The following is a 26,462-nucleotide window of genomic DNA, read 5'->3' on the forward strand; positions in this document are numbered from 1 at the left end:
ATAACCCTTTAAAAATGTGATAACCAGTTTTCCCTTGTAGACTTGTCTATTGGACTCAATTTGGCCTATTGCTGAATCTGCTGGTATAAATGTATACGTGTGTAATATCTTCCTTGGGTCATTCTGTTTTGAACCTATCCAAATATATTTTTATTTTCTGATTTTTTTCCTATGGTCATGGCATATATTCAGAGAAAGCATGATTTTGAAGTGTTTTTAAAAGTGGCTTGGCAAAGTTTAAAGTATTTTTTAATATTATACATGTAAATCATATATAAAGCATATTTTGAAAAAAATTGTACTTCTCAAGAGAAACTCAAGCAGTAAAATTTAACACTACTGCTCGACTTTCCCATCTCATTCCTTTTCCTGGAAGAGACCACTGTTAACTGGGTTGGTGTGTGCCATTCCAGACTACTGTGTGCACATGCACAGATACACAGCTGTGACTTTTGTTTGTTTTATGTGAAGAACCAAGTTCAGCTCCCTGTGTGCTTGATTGCTGCTGGGCAGAGATGTGGCAAGAGAGCACTTAGAGACTCTGCCTTGTCTGAAACAGTTGAACAGGCCCAGACTGTTACAGCTATCATCCTATAATGGCACAACCATCATTAGCTTTATTTAGAATTTCAGGCAAGAGTGGTTTGAAAAATGAAGCCAAAGCCTCTTATTTTAACATGAACATTACTGAGCTCTTCTTCAGACCGTGGCTCCAAGTGCTGGAGGAGACAGAGCTAGGCCTCCAGGGCCACTTCCCCTCTGACCCAATGGGCCAGTGCCCTTGTTCCCCAGGACAGGACAACTAGAGAAGGATGAACTAACCCTGAGGACTTGGAGTTCAGTAATCCACTGGGTGCAGTGGCACTTAGCTGGTCCCTTCTGCTTTTCTGGGACCAGTGTGGACCATCTGAGCTGAGAAGGGGAAATATTTCTTGATGTGGTTTGAAATTTTGGCTTGACTTTCCCCATTGAAATGTGATTAGGATAGCTGGAACACTACCATGTTTTTGTGTATAATGGGCTAAACAGGCTTTCAGAGTCTAAACTGGAAACTAAGTGCTGTTGATAGGTTTTAGAATCTATGTTGTATTCTGGGTTTCAAACTGCTGACATAAAAGTAAATCCTAAAATGTGATTGCCAAATGTAGGCCTGCAGACTTAACATTTTGCTCTTTCCACAGAACAGTATTTGTTGTTTCTGGAATTTATGTACTGCCGTGGTCCCTCTCTCTCAGGATATTCACCAATTCAAATGGAATAGTTAGGCATTTTTCCCCCTGTGTTGGCTTTTAAAGATTTTATCAGCAAGGCCCAGAGACACTCTTGAGCATTTGTCCTTGGGGAAAGAATCTGTGGTCTAACATCGATGAACTTGACTGACTAGGCAAGGACCTGTGCTTGGCAGCTGAGCCTAGGACTGTGGTTGAAGAAAGCCCTGAATTCAGTGCTCAAACGCTTGACTGTTTCAAACTTGAGATAGAGTACTAGTTCCACTGTCCCACCCCTTGAGGGGGCGAAAACATGCTTCTGACGCTCCCTGAGTTAAAGTCAGGTTTGGGATATGCTCACTGATTGACAGACCCTGCTGCCTGTGTCTAGGAACTGCAGTTGCTGACTGTGCTCTGGGGCAGGCAGGGTGTACATGAGTCCTGTCCTGTCTGTATTCATTAGTGACTCTGCCCCTTACTTCAGGTGGTTCACCCTCATAATCTCACTGTTAGAGAAGTAAGTTGTGAGTATTAACTAGTGCTCTTGACACTGCTTATTATGGGGCATAGAATCAGAAAATGTGGGTTTAGAAAATGACTCTGCTTCTTATTATCTGTGTGATGTCAAGCAAATCTCTAACATCTGTAAGCCTCAGTTTGCCCATCTGTAAGATGGAATTACCACCCACCTTCACAAGAGTTCTTGTGAAGATCAGAAGCAGTCAGTGTGTGAAATACTGTACCCATTTGGTTGTCATCCCATGTGGTTATTGCTTCCAGCATGGCCTGAAAGGTGCTATTAGCCCTTCTCTGAAGTACAGAGCACAATTATGTACAGAGCCAGCATCAGAGAGGAATGTACAGCAGGTTGTTCTTCTCACCAGGACGCTTTTAGGTGGAAAAAGTTGCCACTCCTAGGACATTTGCTTTACTTGTTTCTTTCCTGGTTCCTTAGGCAGGCCACCTCCCTTTCCCTTCTGCGTTATTGTCTCTTTGGGAGTTATAAGATGGCAATAGTATTACCTTGCTTGATGTAAAAACTGTTAGGATCTTTTCAGCATAAAAGCCCCTAGGGACCTCTTCTACCAGTAGTCACTGCTCTATTACCTTGTAACTAAATTCCCAGATGGCGCAGTGGTAAAGAACCCACTTTGCCAGTGCAGGAGACGCAAGAGATGCAGATTCAATCCCTGGGTTGGGAAGATCCCCTGGAGTAGGAAAGGGCTAGCCACTCCAGTATTCTTGCCTGGAAAATTCCATGGACAGAGGAGCCTGTTGGGTTACAGTCCATGGGGTTGCAAAAGAGTCAGACATGACTGAGCAACTGAGCATGCATAGAATGGGGACACTCAGGGAAGGGAATGGAGAGGGATGTGGGACACTTGCAGTAGCTAGGAATTTTTGAACAAGCCAGTTGACAGTTCAGGTGGGATTTTCACCCCTCTGGATTTATAGAAAATGTAGAGTTTACTTTGTGTATGAACTGGAATGTTGTCTAAAATGAGAAATATGATCTTAATCAAGTGCTCCATGGGGATTCCTTTGTGTAAGTCTTGAACTATCAGTCCAGCCAAAATGAATTCAGGAAAAATATGGTTTCCCACATTGGATTTGTTCATCATATAAAGCTTTGACATCCCACAGCATTTTTTACAGGTAGACCATATGAGTCCTGCTGTCTTTATCTTTTCGAGTCTAGGGACATCTCCATTGGTGTGTTAATTCCAATGTTCCTGTTAAAGGCCAGGCTACATGAGTTGTGGCTGTGAGTTCTCTTTGGTTTTGTCTACCTCAGTTTTATTTGTCCTAAAAATCTGGTATCCTAACTGATACTGAGCCTTAGACTCATTTGCAAGCAAAACATGTAGTTCATATTAAAGAAGTATAGGCAATCCCCTAACTAGGTTTTCTATTTATTAGAAAGTCACAAATGTTAACTTCTTTTTACAAACATCTGTCACTCGTTTTAAATAAAATTACTTTTTCAGTGCAAATATATAAGTGAAAGAAGGAAACTGACTTGTAGTTCATGTGTTCATTACACAGGTATTTATATTGCACACTTTCTTTGTGCCAGGCACAGAGGAAGCAGCGGCAAACAAGACAGAAATGCCTCCTTTCATGCAGATAGATGAGGACTGTGATCTTAGACACTTGGTTAGAAAAGGCATCAGTGAGAATGTGATATTTGAGAAAGAAACTGGGGGAGATGAAGAAGCAGGCCTTGATGATAACCAGGAAAAGAGGGTTCTGGGGAGAGGGAACAAAGCTCCTGAGGCAGGAGCAAACCTGAGTGTGTGAAGAGCAGTGAGGGTCTGTCGTGGCTGAAACAGTGAGTGAAACGGACACGAGGGGTGAGGTCAGACAGGTAAAGAGGTCATCCTCTGCAGGGAGGATGAGAGGAGGGCAGCAAGACGAAGTGATGACACCTCTCGCCTTGCTTTCTTCACCACTTGGGAGCTCTGGGGCTCTGGTTTCACAATGGGGCCTCAGTATTGATACGGGGTTCCCAAGAGTTGTATGCCTTTAAAGGGATGTATTTTATATCTTCCAGCATTTTTAATGACTTTCCAAGTACAGTATCCCTCAGCACCTGCAGGAGATTGGTTCTAGAACCCCCTGTACAGAAATCTGAAGATTCTCAAGTCCCTTATATGAAATGGCATAATATTTATATAGAACCTACACACATTCCCATGTGTAATTTAAATAATCTCTAGATTATTTATAAAACTTAATACAGTTTAAATGCAGTGTTAATAGTTGTTAAATTCAGTGTAAATGCTATCTAATAGTTGCCTGCATGGTAGATTCAAGTTTTGCTTTTTGGAACTTTCTGGAGTATTTTCCCCTGAATATTTTTGACTTGTAGTTGGTTGAATCTGCACACGTGGACCTTGCAAATCAGAGAACCCCCTGTATCACCATATTATAAATAGACTTTAAATCAAGTCTTTATGTAATTGCACCTTGGCTTTCAGTTCTGTGCATTGACAGATATCTTTTCTGTACTGTGTACCTATGAATCTGTTTGAAATAATTTATTTGTGATCACTGACTGACTCTTAAGGACCTTTATTCAAGCATTTTAACATTTATTTTGGATAGATGTATGCCAGAAATGCTGCAGAGCAATGGTAATGGAAAATATTAGAAGCTGGTTTCAAAATGTGATTTTCATTAACCCTAATGGAATTAAATTTGCATAGTGTTTTTTTTTTCTTTTTTTTTTGCCTAAAGGTAAAATTCAATGTTACTTCTTTCTTGTTTCATCTAGTTGACCTTCCATAACAGATTATGGAGTAAATGTTTCCTAACTATATATGCCAAATGAAAATTCAAATTGCTGGTATTAATCAGAAACTCAAATTCATTTTATAAAAAAAGTATATAAATCCAGTTTTCAGGCTGTTAATTTCTGTCACTCTTCTTGGCTGTTCTTTTAACCAACTGAATCTGTTATCTAAATTGTCTTCAGATTTTAACTATTAGGAGAAGCTGTAATTAATTAGGCAGTTGAAATTTGGGTGATTGTGCAAAATTTCACTGTGAACAACAAATAAGATTTCCTGCCTTCCCAGCCCATCTTTTATGGGTAGAAGCCCCTGGGGCCAGAGGATATCATCTACTCTGGAGGGACTGGATCCTTTGATTTATTAAGAAGTGCTGTGCACAAAAGAGACACAGATGTAAAGAACAGACTTTTGGACCATGTGGGAGAAGGTGAGAGTGGGATGATTTGAGAGAATAGCTTTGAAACATGTATATTAACATATGTGAAACAGATCGTCAGTCCAGGTTCGATGCATGAGACGGGGTGCTCAGGGCTGGTGCACTGGGATGACCCTGAGGGATGGGATGGGGAGAGGTGGGAGGGGGGTTCAGGATGGGGAACACATATACACCCATGGTGGATTCATGTGAATGTATGGCAAAAACCACCACAATATTGTTAAGTAATTAGCCTTCAATTAAAAAAAAAAAAAAGAAAACTCAGTGCCAACAAGAATAAATAAAAGGATAGAAAAAGATGAAAAAAAAAAAAAAAAGAAGTGCAGCCCACTCATTATTCTGAAAATTGCTAATTAAAAGGAGAAAAATGAGGAATTAAGCAAATTTTCTGCTTCTCCACTACAGACATTTTTCAGGGTAACCAAATGTAGTCCTAGTGGACGAGGGAAGTTTTCTTCTATTTAGAAGATTCTGAGTACTCTCCTGTGTAGAAAAGATGATACGATTAGAAAACTCACCATTTTGCAGACCATAATGAATTAATTGACTCAGGTGGTGGTCAACAATATAAGATAAAATCATTTGATAAAAGGCTGCTAGAGAGGAATCAGGCTTTTCTCAGCCAAATCCATTGGTCAACCTCAGCATCACTGAATCAGAGGCAGCCATGTGATTGTGTCTCCTAATAAGAACTATACAGCACTCCCATAATGCAGTCTTGTACTTATCCATCTTTCTGCCATATCCTGGGGTGGGAAGGACCCTGAAATAATCTAATCAAGCCTCTAGAAGGAATTACCACTCTACAGGAAATGTGGGGTGTGGTGGCACAAGTTATATAACACCACAAGGGAGCAATCACAATCAGACAAATCCAGAAAGTGGCATATTCTATAGGCAGTTGACCTGATTTGTTCAGCAAGTCTAGTAGCATGAAGAAAAATTCAGTAGAGAGTTAAGAGATACAAATTAAAAGAGAATTGAGATAAAACAACCAAATAAAAGGAGCTTTTTGGAGTTGAAATTCAAACCAAAAAATAAAAAAGATTTTTTTTGGCTATACCACATAGCTGATGGGATTTTAGTTCCTCGACCCCGGGTCCTCAGCAGTGAAAGCATGGAGTCCTAAGGACTGGACCACCAGGGAATTCCCCCTAAAAAGACATTTTTAAAAATAAGTTGGGAACTTTGAACATGTATTGGGTCCTGGTTGATTGGGATTTGCTCCAAAACATTCCAACAGAATAAGGTAGAGTTGGGGAGAAGGATGAAAAAAACACAGCAAAATGTTTTTAGTTGTTGAAGCTTTTTGATGGGTACATGGGGTGAGGGGTTGTTATACTCTGTTTTTGTGTGTCTGGAGAATCCCAGGGATGGGGGAGCCTGGTGGGCTGCCGTCTATGGGGTCGCACAGAGTCGGACACGACTGAAGGGACTTAGCAGTAGACATTTTCCAAGTTTAAAAAAAAGGGAGAGAGAAACTTATGACCACATGACAGGCGTAATGTGTCAGGAACACCCAATAAATAATTGCATTTCATGGAGTGATTTGTTCATACGAAGTGGTCTTCTAACAGGAACGGAAGTATTTAGGAAAACTCCTGTGTTCTGTCTACTCACAGAATACTCCTCTGGCACTCTGGTCCTAAGTTTGTTGTTGGGGGGTTTTCCTATACAAAGCAATTTGGGATCAGTTCTAACACGTTTATATATATATATATACACACACACACACACACACACACACACACATTTATATATTTAAATATATATCTCTTTCTTTTTTTATTCATTTGGCTGCACTGGGTCTTAGTTGCCACATTTGGAATCTTTGATCTTCACTGCAGCATGTGGAATCTTTTTTAGTTGCAGCATGCAAACTCTTAGTTGCAGGCATGTGGAATCTAGTTCCCTGACCAGGAATAAAACCTGGGACCTTTGCATTGGAAACACAAAGTTTTAGCCACCAAACCACCAGGGAAGCCCCAGTTCTAACACTTTTTCCTGGAGTTAGCATCAGATCCCACAGTTAATGGCTCAGTCCCACAAGATTCCCCCTACCCCCTCACTTAGATACCAGTTACAAGTCCAGGGAGTTACCTGTGTTTCTTAACAACTGGCTATAAATCAAAAGATTCCCATGACCCCTTCCACAGATTTGATTAATTTGTTAGAACAGCTCACAGAACTCAGAAAAAAACATTTCTGAGAAATGTTTTTTCATCTCAGAAAAAAACTCAATTATAAAAGGATGTAACTTAGGACCAGCCAGATGAAAGATATGCATAAGGCAAAGTTTGTGGTAAGTGGTGTGAGCTTCCATGCTCTTTCCAGGCCTGCTATCCTCTCAGCACCTGCACATGGTCTTTATTCCAGAATCTTTCTGAACCCCATCCTTTGGGCGTTTCTGAACCTTCATTTCACAGGTGTGGTTGATTCAGTTTTGGTTGTTGGTGATTGATTCTCTCTCCAGCGTTTTCCCTTCTCCAGAGGGGTTGGGCTGAAAGTTTCAAACTTGGTTCCCCTGGCAACCAGCCCCTATCCTTAGGGACTTTCCAAAAGTCACCTCGTTAACACAAACTCAGGTATGGTTGAAAGATGTTTGTTATGAATAACAAAAGATACTTTCTCTCTCTTATTCACTTAGAAAATTCCAAGGGTTTTAGGAGCTGTGTGCCAGGAACCATGGGAAAAGACCAAAATACGTATTTATTATTAATCACAGTATCACAGAGAGTATTATTGAGTAAGGTATAGTGATGAGTAAAAAGGTAAGTGCTTTTCAGAAAAAAATGAAGGAAATAAAAGTGAATCAAGGGAGAAAATGATGAGAATAGAGGAAAGATACCTCTGAAGGCAGGACCCCAGCAGCAAGGAGTAGTCGAGGAAAGAATGCTGTGCTTGCAATTTTGGTGACTAAAATGGCAGTGTTGCTTTCTTTTAGGAGACTATAATTTAATATTTCATAGTTACTAAAAAGTCATAGTTACTAAAAAGACAAGGTGGCAGAGGAATAGGAAGGGGAGACCACTTTTTCCCCCACAAATTCATCAAAAGATCATTTGAATGCAGAGCAGCTTCCACAAAACAACTTCTGAACACTGGCGGAGGACACCACACACCCAGAAAGGCAGCCCATTCTCTTCGAAAGGAGGTAGGACAAAATATAAAATACAAAAAGAGAGACAAGAGTTAGGGATGAAGCCCTGTCCTGGGGAGGGAATGGTGAAGGAGGAGAAGTTTCCACACAGTAGGAAACCCTCTCACAGGCGGGTCTGTGGGGAGTTTTGGAATCTCAGGAGGCAATGTAACTGGGAGAAGGAAAAAAAGAAACCCACAGAATACAAGTCTAACCACTACTGCAGAAAAGAGAACTTTCCTGGAAAGGCTCTAACCTAACAACCTAACCTGGCCTGGCCTGCTCACAGAACAAAGGATTGAATACCAAAGGAGAGCTAGCTGTGTACCGGCCCCTCCCCACCTGGAGGCAGAGAGGCAGGCTTGGGACAGCCAGAGCGGGAAAGCAAGGGGCTGCTACAGTCTCAACCCCAGAGATACATCTTCCGCCAGGAGGGTCGCAGCCTGAGATCAGCTCTCTAGAAGAGACATGCGGGGCACCCAGGAAACCAAGTGGCTGGGACTGGGGAGGTGATTAAGACGCATGACTTACCTGGGACAGTATGCTTGACAAGCACTTAGTCACCTGAGCTGCTTAGATCTGGGAAGGGGCAAAACACACGCCCAGCCCACAGAGACTGAGCCTGAACTGTGTCTGAGTGTCTCCTGTGGAGATACAGGTACCTTTTGAAGGTCATCATTATCTTCATTACCTCCACCATAGTTTGGCCTCAGGTCAAGCAACAGGGAGGGAACACAGCCCCTTCTTGCTGCTCTCCCATCAGGAAGAGCAGTGGCCTGCCACAGGGGCTCTGGGTGCAGCAGACCTGGGTAATGGTATAAGCCCTCTTGGAGGAGGTTGCCATTAACCCCACCATAGAACCACCAGAACTTCCATAGGACTGGGGAAACAGACTCTTGGAGGGCACAAACAAAACCTTGTGCACACCAGGATCCAGGAGAAAGGAGCAGTGACCCCACAAGAAACTGACCCAGACATGCCCGTGAGTGTCCAAGAATCTCCGGCGGAAGCGTGGGTTGGTGGTGACCTGCTGCTGGGTCGGAGAAACTGAGTGTAGCAGGGCATGGATGGGACCTTTGAAGGTCATCATTATCTTCATTACCTCCACTGTAGTTTGGCCTCAGGTCAAGCAACAGGGAGGGAACATAGCCCTGCCCATCAACAGAAAATTGGATTAAAGATTTACTGAGCATGGCCCCGCCCACCAGAACAAGACCCAGTTTCCCCCTCAGTCAGTCTCTCCCATCAGGAAGCTTCCATAAGCCTCTTATCCTTATCCATCAGAGAGCAGACAGAATGAAAACCACAATCACAGAAAACTAACCAAACTGATCACATGGACCACAGCCTTGTCTAACTCAGTGTAACTATGAGCCATGCCATGTAAGGCCACCCAAGATGGACGGGTCATGGACAGGTCACATTTCTGACAAAACGTGGTCCACTGGAGAAGAGAATGGCAAGCCACTTCAGTATTTTTGCCTTGAGAACCCCATGAATAGTATGAAAAGGCAAAAAGGTATGACATTGAAAGATGAACTCACCAGGTTGGTGGGTGCCCAATATGCTACTGGAGAAAGAATGGAGAAATAACTCCAGAAGGAATGAAGAGATGGAGCCAAAGCAAAAACAACACCTAGTTGTGGATGTGATGGGTGATGGAAGTAAAGTCCAATGCTGTAAAGAGCAATATTGCATAGGAACCTGGAATGTTAGGTCCATGTATCAAGGCAAATTGGAAGTGGTCAAACAGGAGATGGCAGAGTGAACATTGACATTTTAGGAATCAGTGAACTAAAATGGGATGGAATGGGTGAATTTAATTCAGATGACCATTATTTATATCTACTATTGTGGGCAAGACTCCCTTAGAAGAAATGGAGTAGCCATCATAGTCAACAAAAGAGTTGAAAATATAGTACTTGGATGCAATCTGAAAAACGGTAGAATGATCTCTGTTCATTTCCAAGGCAAACCATTCAATATCACAGTAATCCAAGTCTATGCCCCAACCAGTAATGCCGAAAAAGCTGAAGTTGAACGGTTCTATGAAGACCTACAAGACCTTTTAGAACGAACACCCAAAAAAGATGTCCTTCTCATCATAGGGGACTGGAATGCAAAAGTAGGAAGTCAAGAAACACCTGGAGTAACAAAATTTGGGCTTGGAATACAGAATGAAGCAGGGCAAAGGCTAATAGAGTTCTGCCAAGAGAACGCACTGGTCGTAGCAAACACCCTCTTCCCACAACACAAGAGAAGACTCTACACCTGAACATCACCAGATGGTCAATACCGAAATCAGATTGATGATATTCTTTGCAGCCAAAGATGGAGAAGCTCTATACAGTCAGTAGAAACAAGACCAGACCAGGAACTCTACACATGGACATCACCAGATGGTCAACACCAAAATCAGATTGATTATATTCTTTGAAGCCAAAGATGGAGAAGCTCTATACAGTCAGCAAAAACAAGACCAGGAGCCGACTGTGGCTCAGATCATGAACTTCTTATTGCCAAATTCAGACTTAAATTGAAGAAAGTAGGGAAAACCACTAGACCATTCAGGTATGACCTAAATCAAATCCCTTATGATTATACAGTGGAAGTGAGAAATAGATTTAAGGGCCTAGGTCTGATAGATAGAGTGCCTGATGAACTATGGAATGAGGTTTGTGACATTGTACAGGAGACAGGGATCAAGACCATCCACATGGAAAAGAAATGCAAAAAAGCAAAATGGCTGTCTGGGGAGGCCTTACAAATAGCTGTGAAAAGAAGAGAAGTGAAAAGCAAAGGAACAAAGGAAAGATATAAGCATCTGAATGCAGAGTTCCAAAGAACAGCAAGAAGAGATAAGAAAGCCTTCTTCAGCGATCAATGCAAAGAAATAGAGGAAAACAACAGAATGGGAAAGACTAGGGATCTCTTCAAGAAAATTAGAGATACCAAGGGAACATTTCATGCAAAGATGAGCTCGATAAAGGACAGAAATGGTATGGACCTAACAGAAGCAGAAGATATTAAGAAGAGATGGCAAGAATACACAGAAGAACTGTACAAAAAAGATCTTTATGACCCAGATAATCACAATGGTGTGATCACTGACCTAGAGCCAGACATCCTGGCATGTGAAGTCAAGTGGGCCTTAGAAAGCATCACTACAAACAAAGCTAGTGGAAGTGATGGAATTCCAGTTGAGCTATTCCAAATCCTGAAAGATGATGCTGTGAAACTGCTGTACTCAATATGCCAGCAAATTTGGAAAACTCAGCAGTGGCCACAGGACTGGAAAAGGTCAGTTTTCATTCCAATCCCAAAGAAAGGCAATGCCAAAGAATGCTCAAACTACTGCACAATTGCACTCATCTCACACGCTAGTAAAGTAATGCTCAAAATTCTCCAAGCCAGGCTTCAGCAATATGTGAACCATGAACTTCCTGATATTCAAGCTGGTTTTAGAAAAGGCAGAGGAACCAGAGATCAAATTGCCAACATCCGCTGGATCATGGAAAAAGCAAGAGAGTTCCAGAAAAACATCTATTTCTGCTTTATTGACTATGCCAAAGCCTTTGACTGTGTGGATCACAACAAACTGTGGAAAATTCTGAAAGAGATGGGAATACCAGACCACCTGATCTGCCTCTTGAAAAATTTGTATGCAGGTCAGGAAGCAACAGTTAGAGCTGGACATGGAACAACAGACTGATTCCAAATAGGAAAAGGAGTACGTCAAGGCTGCGTATTGTCACCCTGCTTATTTAACTTATATGCAGAGTACATCATGAGAAACGCTGGACTGGAAGAAACACAAGGTGGAATCAAGATTGCTGGGAGAAATATCAATAACCTCAGATATACAGATGACACCACCCTTATGGCAGAAAGTGAAGAGGAACTAAAAAGCCTCTTGATGAAAGTGAAAGAAGAGAGTGAAAAAGTTGGGTTAAAACTCAACTTCAGAAAACTAGGATCATGGCATCTGGTCCCATCACTTTATGGCAAATAGATGGGGGAACAATGGAAACAGTGACAGACTTTATTTTGGGGGCTCCAAAATCACTGCAGATGGTGACTGCAGCCATTAAAAGATGCTTGCTCCTTGGAAGAAATGCTTTGACCAACCTAGACAGCGTATTAAAAAGCAGAGATGTTACTTTGCCAACAAAGGTCCATCTAGTCAAAGCTATGGGTTTTCCAGTGGTCATGTATGGATGTGAGAGTTGGACTATAAAGAAAGCTGAGCACCAAAGAATTGATGCTTTTGAACTGTGGTGTTCGAGAAGACTCTTGAGAGTCCCTTGGACCGCAAGGAGATCCAACCAGTCCATCCTAAAGGAAATCAGTCCTGAATATTCATTGGAAGGACTGATGCTGATGCTGAAGCTGAAACTCCAGTACCTTGGCCACCTGATGCCAAGAACTGACTCATTTGAAAAGTCCGTGATGCTAGGAAAGACTGAAGGCAGGAGGAGAAGGGGACAACAGAGGATGAGATGATTGGATGGCATCACTGACTCAATGGACATGAGTTTGAGTAAATTCTGGCAGTTTGTGATGGACAGGATGGCCTGGTTTGAACTGAGGTGAGTGTTTGAACTGAACTAAAGTGAGTACTATTCATGTTCCCATTTTATTGATGAGATGGGTGTGGAGTGGTTAAACAACTTTTTAAAAGTCTCATGGCAGATTCAGACTTTAGACACAGACAATCTGATTCTGTAGAGTACTAATTCTTGACTGTAGCTCTGTACTGCCTCTCAGCAAAACAATGGATTGACCCCATGAACTGAAGAAAGTTAGCTCTCTCTCTCTCTGGTCATGACTGGATACAGGGGCTCACACAGTGCTAAACAGACCCAGACTGTCTCCATGCCAGAGTTACCAACACCTCTGTTCTCTCCCGGGTTCTGACAAAAGTTCTGGAACTGAATCTGATTGGCGTGACTTGGGTCACTTGCCTGTCCTTGGGCCTGGTGGGCAAAAAGGTTAAACTAACACACTGACTGGTCAGGCCTGACTATGTGTCCACTTTTGGTGCTGGGGTACCTCCAGGCTGAGAGCACAAGGGGAGCAGTTCCCTGATGGCTGCTTCCAAAGCCACGGGACTAGATGTTGGAGAGGCCACGCTGCAGGTTCCAGGTGGAGCATGTCAGAAGATGTGATGGGGAGCATATTTATGACCCTGGAAACACCTGCTGAATTGTTTTGTTTTCAGGATTTTAGCAGTTTATTATGTCTTCTATGAAGCTTTCAGTTATGTGTCTTAGTAAAATTTCATAATTTCCGTTCTAGTGGCTGTGTATATTTTTAACATTCTTAACTAATCTTTATTTTAGTTGCTGCCGTGAATGAAATCTTATCTATTTATTTTTGGCTATGCTGGGTCTTTGTTAGTGTGCGGGCTTTTCTCTAGTTGTGAGTGGGGGCTACTCTCTAGTTGTGGTATGCGGGCTTCTCGTTGCAGTGGTTTCTCTTGCCAAGGAGTATGGGCTCTAGGGTTCTCGAGTTCAGTAGTTGGGGTGCGTGGGCTCGATTGTAGTGGTGCTTGGGCATGTGGGATCTTCCTGGACCCAGGGATTGAACCAGTGTATTCTGCATTGGCAGGCAGATTCTTTACCACTGAGCCACCAGGGAAGCCCAGGATGAAATTTTATTTGAAAGTTTTTTTCTGTAACATAGGAACACCCTTGATTTTTTTTGTTTATTTTTGTCTTATCTCCTGCTCTGTGGCTGGACTCAATAATTTTGATGTTTCATTTGGTTTATCTGGGGTTTTTTGGTATAGATCATGTCATCTATATATATCTTCTCCCTTCCAGTAGTTATGTATCTTGTTGCATTGAACATAGGTTTTACTTTTACTTTTTGGCCACACCACATGGCTTGTGGAATCTTCTCTGACCAGGGACTGAACCCAGTACGTGGCAGTGAAAGCCCAGAAATCCGAACCACCAGACCACCAGGGAACTCTCTGTCTATCAGCATAGATTTTAATATATAAAACAATGAGCTTTAAGAATGAGCACTTTTTTTTTTTTTTTTAAGAATGAGCATCTTTGTTTTGGTCCTCATTTTAATGAGAATTCTTTGGATGTATTACTATTGATTATTAGTTTTAATAAATTAGTTTTATTTTGTATGTGATGCATACTTATGGCAAAAAATACAAACATTTCTGAATGCCATAAGTTCACTTTTCCAAAGGTCATGCTTCTCTCTTCCAACTCCATCCCAGTCCCAGGTAGAACCACTATTAACTGTTTCATGTATCTGGGCAGAAAACCACAAGTAGATACACATACACAAACATACAGGGAAAATACACCTTTCTAGGCCCTTATATATACCCTTAATTCCCTCAATAGCATACTTGTTAGTTACAATATTGGTTCTTGGTTTGAAAGAATAAGCCTACAATTCCAAGGCATGACATGTTATACCTGATTCTTCATTCTGGGCAAGTGTGTCACTCACAGGAAAGCCTTGCATGGTTTACAGCCTTTCTTTCTCCAGAAGAGTCATTATCTCCCCCTGGCTTGTTGGGGATATCACCCTCAAAGTAAGCTCGAGGTTGCAGCTGGTGTCCATGGGCTGGCTGCAGGAGAGCTGTCCAGTGAATGAAAGCAGGAAGAGTTCAGGGGTAATAACATTTGCACATGGATGCTGCCATGATGTCTTGCCCTCAGCTCTTCAGTCAACATGCTACTCTTGGACTAGATTGGTGTTTTCATGTGGAGAGTAGTAACTGCTTTTTTTCTTCTTTCAACAAATATGTACAGAAAGATTGTCTGCTGTGTGCCAGGCATTGAGAATGTGACTGGGAGCAAAACAAAAGACCCTGTCCACATTCAGCTTAACTCCTAGGTAGGGAAACAGACAAAAAATAAATGGCCCATACAAACATAATGTCAGGTAGTGAGAGGCACTATGAAGAAAAAGAATGAAGAAGAAAGACCTCTCTGAGGATGGAACACTGAGCAATGTCTGTCTGAGAGATAGAAGGACGCTCCAGGTACGATAGTGGTTCATTTGCAAATAGGGTCAGAGTGGGCCTCCTTCAAAGGACACTTGGCATTGTCTAAAAGTCCAGTGGGTAGGACTTGGCGCTTTCACTGCTGGGCCCTGGGTTTGATCTGTGGTTGGGGAATTAAGGTTCCACAATGTGGAATTTTGCATGGTACAGCCAAAAAAATAAATAACCAACTCTGGAGGGTTTTTTATTTGCTTTTGTTTTTTTAGGAATATCGTTCTTGAAAATAGAACTATACTTCCCAACCTCCCTTACAGCTAGGAGTGGTCACTTGAGTAAGTTCTGATTCATGAAGATGTAACTGGAGGTTTTGGATGAGACTATGAGGAAGTTTCCTTAGAGGGAAAAAGGGTGCTCCCTTTTCCTTGCTCCCCCCAATTTTTTACTGTCTAGAATGCAGGAAAAATGGCTGAAGGTCATTTAATTATTTAGAACTGTGAGGTTATGTAAGTATGTAAGTCTTGTGGGAGGATGAAGAGCAGAAAGATGGGAACTGGGCTCCCTGTGATACCCAGGAGCCTCATCCTAGCTCTGGACTGCCAAACCCTAGACTTATTTTCACCTTTGTTGTTCACATGGCTAAGTCGTGTTGGACTCTTTGCAGCCCAGTGGAGTGCAGCACACCAGGCTTATCTGTCCTCCACTATCTCCGGGAGTTTGCTCAAATTCATGTCCATTGAGTCGGTGTTGCTATTTAACCATCTCATCCTCTTTTGCCCGCTTCTCCTCCTGCCCTCAGTCTTGCCCAGCATCAGGATCTTTTCCAGTGAGTTTGTTCTTCGCATCTGGTGGTCAAAGTATTGGAGCTTTGGCTTCAGCAACAGTCCTTCCAATGAATATTCAGGGCTGATTTCCTTTAAGATTGCCTGGTTTGATCTCCTTGCTGGTTTTCATCATAGAAAGAAGTAAATATGGATCTTATGTAAGCCACTGCATTTGTTGTTGTTGTGTGTAGATAAAATGAATCCTAACTGAAAGGAAGCAGGAAGATCGGTTAAGAGGCTTTTACAGTAATCCAAGCAAGAGATGACTGTAGCTTGGAATAGAATGGTAGCAGAGGGGGTGACTAGAAGCAGTTTACTCTTTTTTAGTGTGGTAAACTATACATAGCATAAATGTTGCCATCTTAACAGTTTTGAAGCATATAGTGGCATTAAGTACATTAATATTTTTTGCAGCCATCGACCACTGTCCACCTCCAAAACTTCTTCATCTTCCCAAGCTGAATCTCTGCCCACTGAGCAATAACTGCCCCTCCTCCTTCGTCTACCATAATTGATGTGGACTTAGTTCCTGTCACTGGCTTTTCACTGTTTCATGTCCTGGATGATAGTTTATAATTATACTTATTAGTTATATAAAGATGTATAGTAGTGTAGCTCAAATATAAAACTTCCTATGTGTGTTGCATGGTAATAAATTTTGATATATTTTATTTTGGAAAGCAGACTGTAAAACAACATATGAAAGTGAAAGTTGCTCAGTTGTGTCCAACCCTTTGCGACCCCATAGACTATAGTCCATGGAATTCTCCAGGTCAGAATACTGGAGTGGGTAGCCTTTCCCTTCTCTGGGGATCTTCCCAACCCAGGGATTGAACCCAGGTCTCCCGCATTGCAGGTGGATTCTTTACCAGCTCAGCCACCGGGAAAGCCCAAGAATACTGGAATGGGTAGCCTATCCCTTCTCCAGCAGATCTTCCCAATCCCAGGAATTGAACTGGGGTTTCCTGCATTGCAGGCAGATTCTTTACCAACTGAGCTATCAGGGAAACCCCAAAACAACATATAAAATGAGCCAATTTTGGAAAAAAAAGAAAGTTTCAAATGTAGGCTGTTTTGCAAACATGTAATCAGTGATTATATCTATTTAGTAATATCTGACACTGTTTTTTTATTGTGCTGATCTTTTCTTCTTAATTTATTTGCAGTGAATATATATTACTGGTATAAAAGTTTCTGTGAATCACAGTGCTTGAAGCAGTTTAGAAACTGTGTCTGATGATATTGTTACCAGCAGTAAAGCAGCGTGTCAGGGGCAGAATGTAATCTTGTCTGAATGATTAACGTTTGCTGTTGGCTCATCCATCCTTGGGCACGTGTTAGCTTTCTCTCCTCCCTAGTTCTTTCTCCTGTACATAGCATGGCAGCTTCTTTGTGCTCTGGGTTGATACCAACTGCAAAGAGATTATTGTTTTGTTAATTGCTTTAAATAACAAAAAGTTTAAATACTCACTGTTAATCAGTTTTTAGGTCAGACTATACATCTTAGTTTCAGTGAGCTTGGTTTTTACATTTTCCTACTGTAATTTAATCTCCATAAAGTACTTTCCATAGTCCAAGCGTGGTCTGCTGCATTCTCTATTTCTCTGGAGACACATTTAGGTTCTTATATCACATTCCGGTCTGTTGGTTAGGTCATTATGTAATAACTGTGGAATTATCATAAGGACAAAAGATTGAGAACACTTGGAACCAATTGTAATGTTTAAGGTACAAGTAAGTTTTGAAGAGAAAGAAATGATTGAATGACCTTGGAATTTCTAATAAAAGCCACCAATCTGGATTGACTTCATTTCATTCATTCTTGACTTTTAAACTGATCAGAAATAAATACCAGAACGCAAATGTTTGACACTATGGCATATGCAACATTTCTACTTGTTCTTCACTTCGCAGGGATATGAGAAAGACGATTTGTTCAGTGAGTTTGAGTAGAAAATGAATTTAGACATTGTGTATATCAATGTGAAGATCACAAGGTGTGTCACAGATGGGGTGGACTTGGGCAGTCTGTAATTTCAACATGTGGGGATATAGTAAGGGCTGAGTAAGGCCATGGCCCTGGAAGAAGAGTAACTAAAAATTTGAAAATATTCTAGGAAGGTAGAATTGACTTTGGTGGTGTAGAAGGGGTGGTCTTTTGGGGCTCAAAACAGGGTGACCTTAAACTAAAATCTGTTTTAATTAATAAAATAGAAAGATCACTGAAAAGAAAAGGTTTCCTCGTTTTATCCATAAAGATAACCCCCTGTATAGGTCCATTTATAGAGACATGGGAAAGTGAACACGTACCTTTTTCTTCTGTCATCAGCAATTCCCAGAAAACAAGGTTTTATTTCAGTAGATGCTCAATGGCTGTTTACAATCCAGAATGCTTCATGGATATTTGGAAGCAGTAGTGGCAAGGTCACTTATTGTCTATATTCAGGAGTTGGGCTTTTATGAGGAATTTAAGTCATACCAAAATATTCCTCTCTCTCTCTTTTTTTTCCCTTCTTTTTTTAAAGCTGTGCCGCTGCATGGTATGTGGTATCTTAGTTCCCCAACCAGGGATCAAACCCATACTTCCTGCAGTGGAAGTACAGAGTCCCAACCACTAGACTGCCAGGGAAGTCCCCAAGATGTTCTCTTAATGCAGCTCTGATAATAGCCTTATATTGCCCCAAATTCCATCCAGTTGGGATGCCTTGAGATGAATGTGTGTGTGTGTGTGTGTTTTAATTCAGATGCCAAGGTTAAGATTAAGTCTGATTGCTTTCTTCATAATTCTTGAATGAGACTGATGGGCTGAAGGCCCAAATAGATGTTTTGGGGCTTGGAATTCCTTAAGAGGTAAGAGAAGTTGTTCCTTTTCCCAAGCTCCATGTGCCCTCTCCCATTTTATTGCTGTTTGCAGCCAGTCTTAGCTGTTGTCTGCTATGCAAATCATGAACTTCAAGACTCATGCCACCCCAAAGGGCCACAGGCACTTGTAAAATTTGTTGCAGTCCCTTTCCCACTATCAGAGAAGACTGAGCCATGCCTCTCAGTCTTTGTTCATCAGGGTTCCTGCAGTGCTGTCCCCTCCCCTTCGTGATATCCTTAGCCACTGTTGTGACTACCTCCTGGATCTTGTCATATGAAAATAGCACAGTCTGGTGGTTAGAACAGTTTTTGGAGTTAGACTCAGTGTCAGATCTCTACTGCACCACTTATTACCTGCTTGACATTGGAGCAAGGTTCTTTCTCTCTCTAAGCCTTGGTGTAGTTATCTGTAAAATGGATGAATTGCTGTCACCCCACAGCTTCGCTTCACTGCATGTAAAGTACTTGGTATGGGTTAAACACTCAGTAAATGGTAGCTCTTGATTGACATGGACTTCTGGAGCTCCAGTGACATTTTAATCTCACTGACCACTCATTTGTCCTTCAGCTTGCTACACATGTTCTGCATCTTCATGGGATCCCATAATCCTGGAAATGGTCTCCATGTGGAAGAGAAAGTTGAGACCCTCCTGGTCCGGTGGTTAAAACTGCGCACTTCCAATGCGGGGGCCATGGGTTCAGTTCCTGGTCAGGGAACTAAATTCTCACATGCTGCTCTGCCAATATATAAGTAAATAGATGCAACTTTAAAAATAAAATTAAAGAGAAAGTAACTGTCCTAGGCCCTTGGGTCACATGCTGTCAGATTCATAACTTTAGAGTCTCTATTGCTTTCCAGGTTTCTCAGGAAGACCCCAAGGACTGGCACATCCCTGGGTCAGGGAGGATGGAGCCTGTGACAGGAAGGAAACTGGGCTAAGACAGGAGATATTGTAGAGAAAAGGTGGGCAGAGGCAGGCTGGAGGTTGAGCTCCATCCTCCCTCCAGAGAATACACTTCTGTTACTTAGGTACACTTGTAGAATACATATTCTTTAGATAGCTTTTCCAAGATCCAGGGTAACCATGGTTTTGATTGGCTTTTTAGTGAATTGTTTACAACACAAATATTTTATTACAACCAATAATTTGTGCTCAATACCTCATATAAGTAGGGGGAGGGAGATGCTGAGGTCTTGTTTTTGCCACTTCTTATACATAAGGAAGAAATTTAAGTTAGACCTCTCATCCAGGGTCAAGCATGTGAGAAGTGGTGGTGGCAACACTCCAAATGTCCCCCTTCTAAAACTGACCACCATCTCTCCCCATTCATTCCTGCAGCAGCGACATCCTCTTTCCACCATTCTGCCCTCAACAGCAAGAGGACCCTCCCCAGCCCGCAGCTTGCCATCAGCAGCATTATCAGAGTGTCCTCTTCTGGGCCCAGGACACTCAGGCCCTCAGCCGTTCCTAGGACTTCCCTTCAGAAGGGACAGACGGAGTACTCGCACTGTTCCCGTGCTCTTGTCCTCAGAGAGCCTTTTCCTTCCCACCTTGCCCCTCAGTGTTCCTTCTCCAGTAGCCCCTGCCTTTGCACATCTACTTACTGTCCCTCACCATTAGAAGGTAACCCTCAGAAGGACGGTGACTTGTTCACTGTATTTCTTGTAGTATCCTCTAGCTTTTTTTGTGCTTTGTACATACCACACACTCACATATTACACATTTGTTGAAAGAATGAATGACTCAGTTGTATCTGTCAGAAGCTGAAAGAATGTGAGCCCAGAGCGGATGGCACAGGGCACGTCACTGCTCCCTCCTCCCCCCTCAGCTGCAGCCTGCCAAGAGGCCAAGGAAGAAGGAGGAGGAAGAGTTTGTGTGCCTGGGGACTCGGCTTCAGGCCTCCTCTGGGTTTGCTCTGTGTGGAGCTTCAGAACACCGCGTCATTCTGGCCTGAGCCGGTTAAGGGTGAGCGTCTGCCATGGGTCTGGTTTCAGTGTTGCCAGCACACAGCTGTCTCCAGGCGTGTAGATCTTGTTGAGGGCAAGGTGCACGCTGGCTAAAGGCATAGACACTTGAGTCAAGTGAGCCCTCTGCCAAATTCAGTTTGTGTCCCCTTGACAAAGTTTCATAACCTTTCTGTGCCTTAGTCTTATTGTTTGTGAAATGGGAATGACCTCACATGGTTGTTCCTAGGATTGAATGAGAAAATCCATGTGAAATCTTTAGTGCAAGTGAGGTGCATGCTGAGTGTTCAAGCTGGCTGATACTGCATACAGTGCTAATTAAATCCTGTTTTTTCTGTTTGTGTCACAAGTTTAAGGTTGCTAGGTCTGTTTGCTCTGTGTGGCTCACTCTGTGCATCTCTATGAGAAAGAGCTTTGAGGGAGTAAGTGGAAACCCAGGAGGTTTGGGTGGGAATTCAGCCTGTTTTTCTGATTGTTCCCTATAGACAGAGGATGCTATGATGTGAGATGTCTGTGTTTGTTTTAGTTTTGTCCTGGTGATTTCCACAGGGGAAAATAATTCAGAGGGAGTAAGTGTCACCGCTGGGAACTTGCCTGACTCTTTCTCCAGGAGGAAGAACTCTGCCTAGTGCGGGTAGGAAAGGGCAGCATCTGAACTGTGCGCTGGGAGGTGAGAGCGCCAAGGAGGGGCCTTCTTTCTGCCTGCTTCACCAGGCCAAGGTGTGGGCCCTGGGGTTGAGTGGTAGTTGCTGTAACTGCAGTGGGAACCGTCACCATGCCCCCAGGCAGTGCCCCCATGCTGGCGACTGGTGGGCCTGCTTTGCTGTCCTCCAGTGGGATAAATTACAAACTCAGTTAAGTAATTTTTTGTTAGTAAACCACTCTATAGGCCAATGAAATATGAAATACTTTCCACTAAAAATGTTTTGCGGGACTTCCCTGGCAGCCTTGTGGTTTAATACTCTGTGCTTCCAATGCAAGGGTCATAGGTTCAATCCCTGGTTGGGAAACTAAGATCCTACATGCCACATGGCATGGCCAATTTATATATATATATATATATATATATATATATATATATAGGGTTTTTTTGAATGTTATGAGGCATGTAAAAAAGTTACAATAAAGTTTTGTTGTTATTGTCAAATTTGGTATGGATAAAACTGTAAAAGATTAGGGAAGATGTCAGTAATCTGAAAAGTGTCTGTTCAAGTTGCTTTGCAAGTAGCAAATTCTTATCTCCTTTAAAGAAAAAAGAAATAGGAAATTGTAGAGAATACCTTGTAGCTGGAGTTAACACAAGAAAGCAAACAGAGAACAACAAACAGTGCGGAGAATAGCTCTTGCCAGTGCCAGAGGTTGGCAGATAAAGGCACATTTGTATCTTTTGGTGGTGGTATGTTGTAGGAGAAGGCAGTGGCACCCCACTCTAGTACTCTTGCCTGGAAAATCCCATGGACGGAGGAGCCTGGTGGGCTGCGGTCCATGGGGTCGCTAGGAGTCGGACACGACTGAGCGACTTTACTTTCACTTTTCACTTTCATGCATTGGAGAAGGAAATGGCAACCCACTCCAGTGTTCTTGCCTGGAGAATCCCAGGGACAGGACAGCCTGGTGGGCTGCTGTCTATGGGGTCGCACAGAGTTGGACACGACTGAAGCGACTTAGCAGCAGCAGCAGCATGTTGTATGTTTTTAGTACACATATTTTTATAATTATATATTAATAGTATACATTAACATCGCATTATGTATTTAGTAGCTTATAAAGTAAATTTTCTGCTTTAATGGACTATTGTATTAATCAGTCAGCTGTACTAATATGTATTAGGCAAGTGGTGTTCTCCTGATCTGACACATGGATGTACCAGTATGTTTTGTTAACTCTGAGAAAACAGGTCTGTCAGCTTTGTTTCATAAGACTGGAAATATGACATACAGCTATGGTAATAACTATGTAATTACTATGTTAATAACACTGTTACTAAAACAACCTGTATCTTTGGATTCCATTTCCAATGGAATATGTTCTTATAGTCAAACTGACCTTTCAGGTTTCTAATCATCTGGCTTTTCTTCTGTCTTCTGAATACTGTGTGGAGAGAACTGGAATTGTGGCTTGCTGTGATTCCACTGAAGCTCACAGACAGTTCATAGGATTCTGTGAACAAGAATCCAGATGAAGAGAGTGGAGGACGGGAGTGAGGGAGGCGAGGGGGGAAGTGGGGAGGTCCATTCAAACCTTGAGGCTGGTAACTTGGTTATAATGTTTTGACTTCTAGGCACCAGGCCACCCAGGTCCAAATGTGAGAACAAAGGCAGATCCTTCTAAATAAAGCATGGTGACTTTGTAACTTCCATGTGATTTCAGAATTCCAGTTAATTGTTACCTCTACTCCAATTCATAGTTGAGAAGTTATTGCAGTAATGCAGTAGCAACCTACAACCTGAAAGTCCCTGACTCTCTTGTCTTCACAGGTGTTGGGACGATGCTTCTTGACAGTGGTGCAGGTCCATTTCCAGTTTTTGACCCAGGCGTTACAGAAGGTGCAGCCCGTGGCTCACTCGTGCTTTGCTGAAGTTGTTGTGCCAGAAAAAAAGAACAGCAGCAGTGGCGGCGGCTTATCTGGCGCGGGCCACACGTCGGAACTGGAGGAGGCCGTGCGGTCCTGGCGCGGGGCTGCTGAGGTAATCCTGACTCCCGGGAGATGAGCGCCCTTCGTTCACATAGGAGAGGTTCCAGAGGGCCTTTGCCTTTTGGTTCTTAAAAGGGCCTTTTTATTTAGAAGTGTGAGTTTTCAACTGCTGTCATTAGATTGTTGATTCATTTAACAGTGAATGCCTTTGTAAATGCTCACTCCATACCAGGCATGCACCAGGTACTGGGAAGACAGCCTCTACTCACAGCCTCCTAGGAGAAAGGGCTTTACAAAAGCAGGGTTGAGGAGAGGCCTTTGACAAGAAGTGCAGCAGAGTTTCTAGGAAAGGGACCAGAGCGAAGAGGCTGGAGGGCAAGGAGAGTAAGCAGTCAGCTAGGTAGCTAGGTGGGGATGTCGTCAGCAATGACACTTCTTGTTGGTATTTTAATACTCCTTTGTTTCTGAGGCTTGAAGAAAAAAAGCCTTGCAAGTCAACATTTTAACTAGGATTTACTGTTCCATTTCACAGAGTAAAAGAGAATTTATATTATAATATTTAGTTTGACTCATAACCTCAATTAAATTGGCAAAATTTTTGATTTTGTTTTAGAAATCTCTAATCAAATTTGTAAACATCTTTCAACATTTTAACATTATATGTTCTGTTGTTTACTTAGTTCAGTATTATGATGTTCCGTTGCATTGTTATTTCTTCTCAATTTCTTTTCGCTGTGTTGGTCCCTTTCATTTTAAAGATTCTCCTCTGCTTTCTTGGTGTTTATTGGAGCAGCCATGCAGTGCTAATTGGGGGCTGAGTGCAGGAGTGGTACCTGCTGATTTCATTGCGGGTGGCCAGGCAGTGGGATCCACACCTTTGTCTTCTCACCTTACAGCCCTCTGTGCCCTCCTGGCTGCCGTCTCCTGATCACATTGCTCACACTCTACACTCTTTGTACCTGACTCAAGGTCTTCTCTACCCAACCTGTGGGTATCATTCATGCTGAGAGCCCAGCCCAAGTGAGCAGCCTTCTGGTGCTCCTGTGACCTCCTGGCCTTGACCTTTTCCTTCACCCACTTCTGTCTGCCCTGGCTTTCTGCCTTCCTTCCTTTGCTTTCAACCAGTGACCCTGCCCCCTACACACTGAGAAAACAGAATGTACCTAGCAGCAGCCCCTCTTCTCCATTTCCACCCAGATGACACACGTCTCCCATTCAGACCCTCTCCTGTTCCTTGCTCTTGGTTCCAGTAGAGGAGGCGCCCTCCCCGCCTGTGCAGTCTGCCTCTCTCCACCCTGCCCCCGCCCTCAGGGCCTCTGTACTAGGACCCTAGGTTTTGTCTCCCACCTCCTCAGCATGTTCCCACCAGTACACAAATAGGCTTACAAATAAAAATCCTCCATGCTCTGCCCTGTTTCTCTGCTCTTTTCATAGCCAGCTTCTTGGGAGAATTGTTTGCCTCACCTTTGATTCACGCTAAAAAAAATTACTATTATCAGATATTTCAAGCATATAGGAAATGTCACATACATAACCATCTATCTTTCTTTTAGCTTTGTGAAGTGAATCTTCACTTTTTGCCACATTTGCTTCATACCTTTTATTTTTAACAGAAAATGCAGTTGAATTCCCTTTATACTTCTCCACTGTCGTATTCATATTCCTTTCTCTCTAGAGATAACCTCTTTTGATTTTGGAGTGTGACTCCTATGCATATTTTTATAGTTTTATTCTGTATGTGTGTATCCATATGTATATTGTTTTGCACAATATGAAGCTTTATATATAACGGGCATCATTCAGCTCACTAAAATCTGGCTTCCACTCCTCCACCAGAACATGCCTTGTCTTGTCAAGGTCACTGGTGCCTTCGGTGTTGCCAGAAACATTGGCAGAAATCCAAGGATCCCATTGACTCCATTTAGCAGCTCACAGCGACTTGGGCCCTGGAAATCCTCTCTCCTTATGAAGAACCAACTGCTCTTAGTTACCCTCTTACCTCCTAGGATAGCCTCTCCAACCGCTTTGCTATCTTCTCTTCAACATAACTTATGAATGTGAGTTCCTCAAGGCTCAGGTCTACGTGTTCTTTTCCCTGAAGGGCCTCCATCTAGTCTTGGAACTTTAGAAACTGCTTGTGTGCTGGGGTCATGGAGTGTGTGTGCCCAGTGCCCTTCTCTGTGGTCTCAGGCCCCCGTGTTCAGCTGCTGTCCTCCTCAGGTCTTCAGATGGCTCAGCCCTTGGCCTTCCCACATACACCTGTTCCTCTTCAAAGCATCCCTGCGCTAGCAAGTAGCGCCCTCTCACACTGGGTCCCTTGTGCAAGAAACCTGACATTTATCCTCCAGTTTGTCTGTCACAACTGCATCCAGTCCACACGAAAGCCCCGCAGACCCTGCCTCCAGAATACTATTGTAGACCTATCCCTTCATTCTGTGTCCACCGTCACTGACTTATTTCAGGGGATCATTACTCTCCCCTGACATCTTCAGAGGCTGGGCCTGCTTCTCCCTTTCCTGTCTTGCTGTCCCTCATCTCTCTCTCTTTCCTTAGGATAAGGGGTAGACCTGTCCTATGACCTGCCTAGTCACACATAGTCTGGCTCCTGCCTCCCCACCAGCCGCCTCTGGCCACTCTCCCCACTCCCTGGGTTCTAGTTCCTGCGCCTACATCTCTGCCTGTCCGCCCCCCTCCCTGACCCTGCACTTCTGTTGACTGCCTCCTCCTCTTTAAATGCAGCCTAAATGATGATTTCTCAGTTTCTTGGGTGCTCCCTGTCACAGTTCTTTATTTCCCTTGGGATGAGTTTTTCCATTTTATATTTTTTAAATGTTTTATTTGCTTGCCTTTTCAACCTACGAAGCTGTCAGCTCCAGGATTATAGGGACCAGGATTGATGCTCCACTGTCTATCCAGTGACTCCTGTAACGTAAGACCTCCTTATGAGGTCTTACATATTTTGACTAAATGAAGAGTTCTAGAAAGAGAGTCAAATGGTTTTAAACTGTGGGACTATTAGGGTGCAGGGAGTGATTGGTCTTCATATAGAATTTGTGAAGCTTTGGAAATCTATGACATTATAGCTGCTTAATTTCCTTTAGTCTTGCAATGTTGGTAAAT

General features: G+C 42.8%; 1 protein-coding gene across 3 annotated transcripts in view; it reads left to right on the forward strand.

The window, feature by feature from the left end:
• GARRE1 (granule associated Rac and RHOG effector 1) overlaps nucleotides 1-26,462 on the forward strand; it is an 85,063-nt gene that overhangs the window by 34,740 nt on the left and 23,861 nt on the right. For all 3 annotated transcript variants that reach the window (XM_061387930.1, XM_061387933.1, XM_061387931.1), the window contains exon 3: nucleotides 23,185-23,394. In XM_061387930.1, coding sequence (XP_061243914.1) covers nucleotides 23,185-23,394 — 210 coding nt within the window. The remainder of the gene's footprint in view (nucleotides 1-23,184; nucleotides 23,395-26,462) is intronic.

This window comes from Bos javanicus, chromosome 18, assembly GCF_032452875.1.
Source record: "Bos javanicus breed banteng chromosome 18, ARS-OSU_banteng_1.0, whole genome shotgun sequence".
Classification (NCBI taxonomy): Eukaryota; Metazoa; Chordata; class Mammalia; order Artiodactyla; family Bovidae; genus Bos; species Bos javanicus.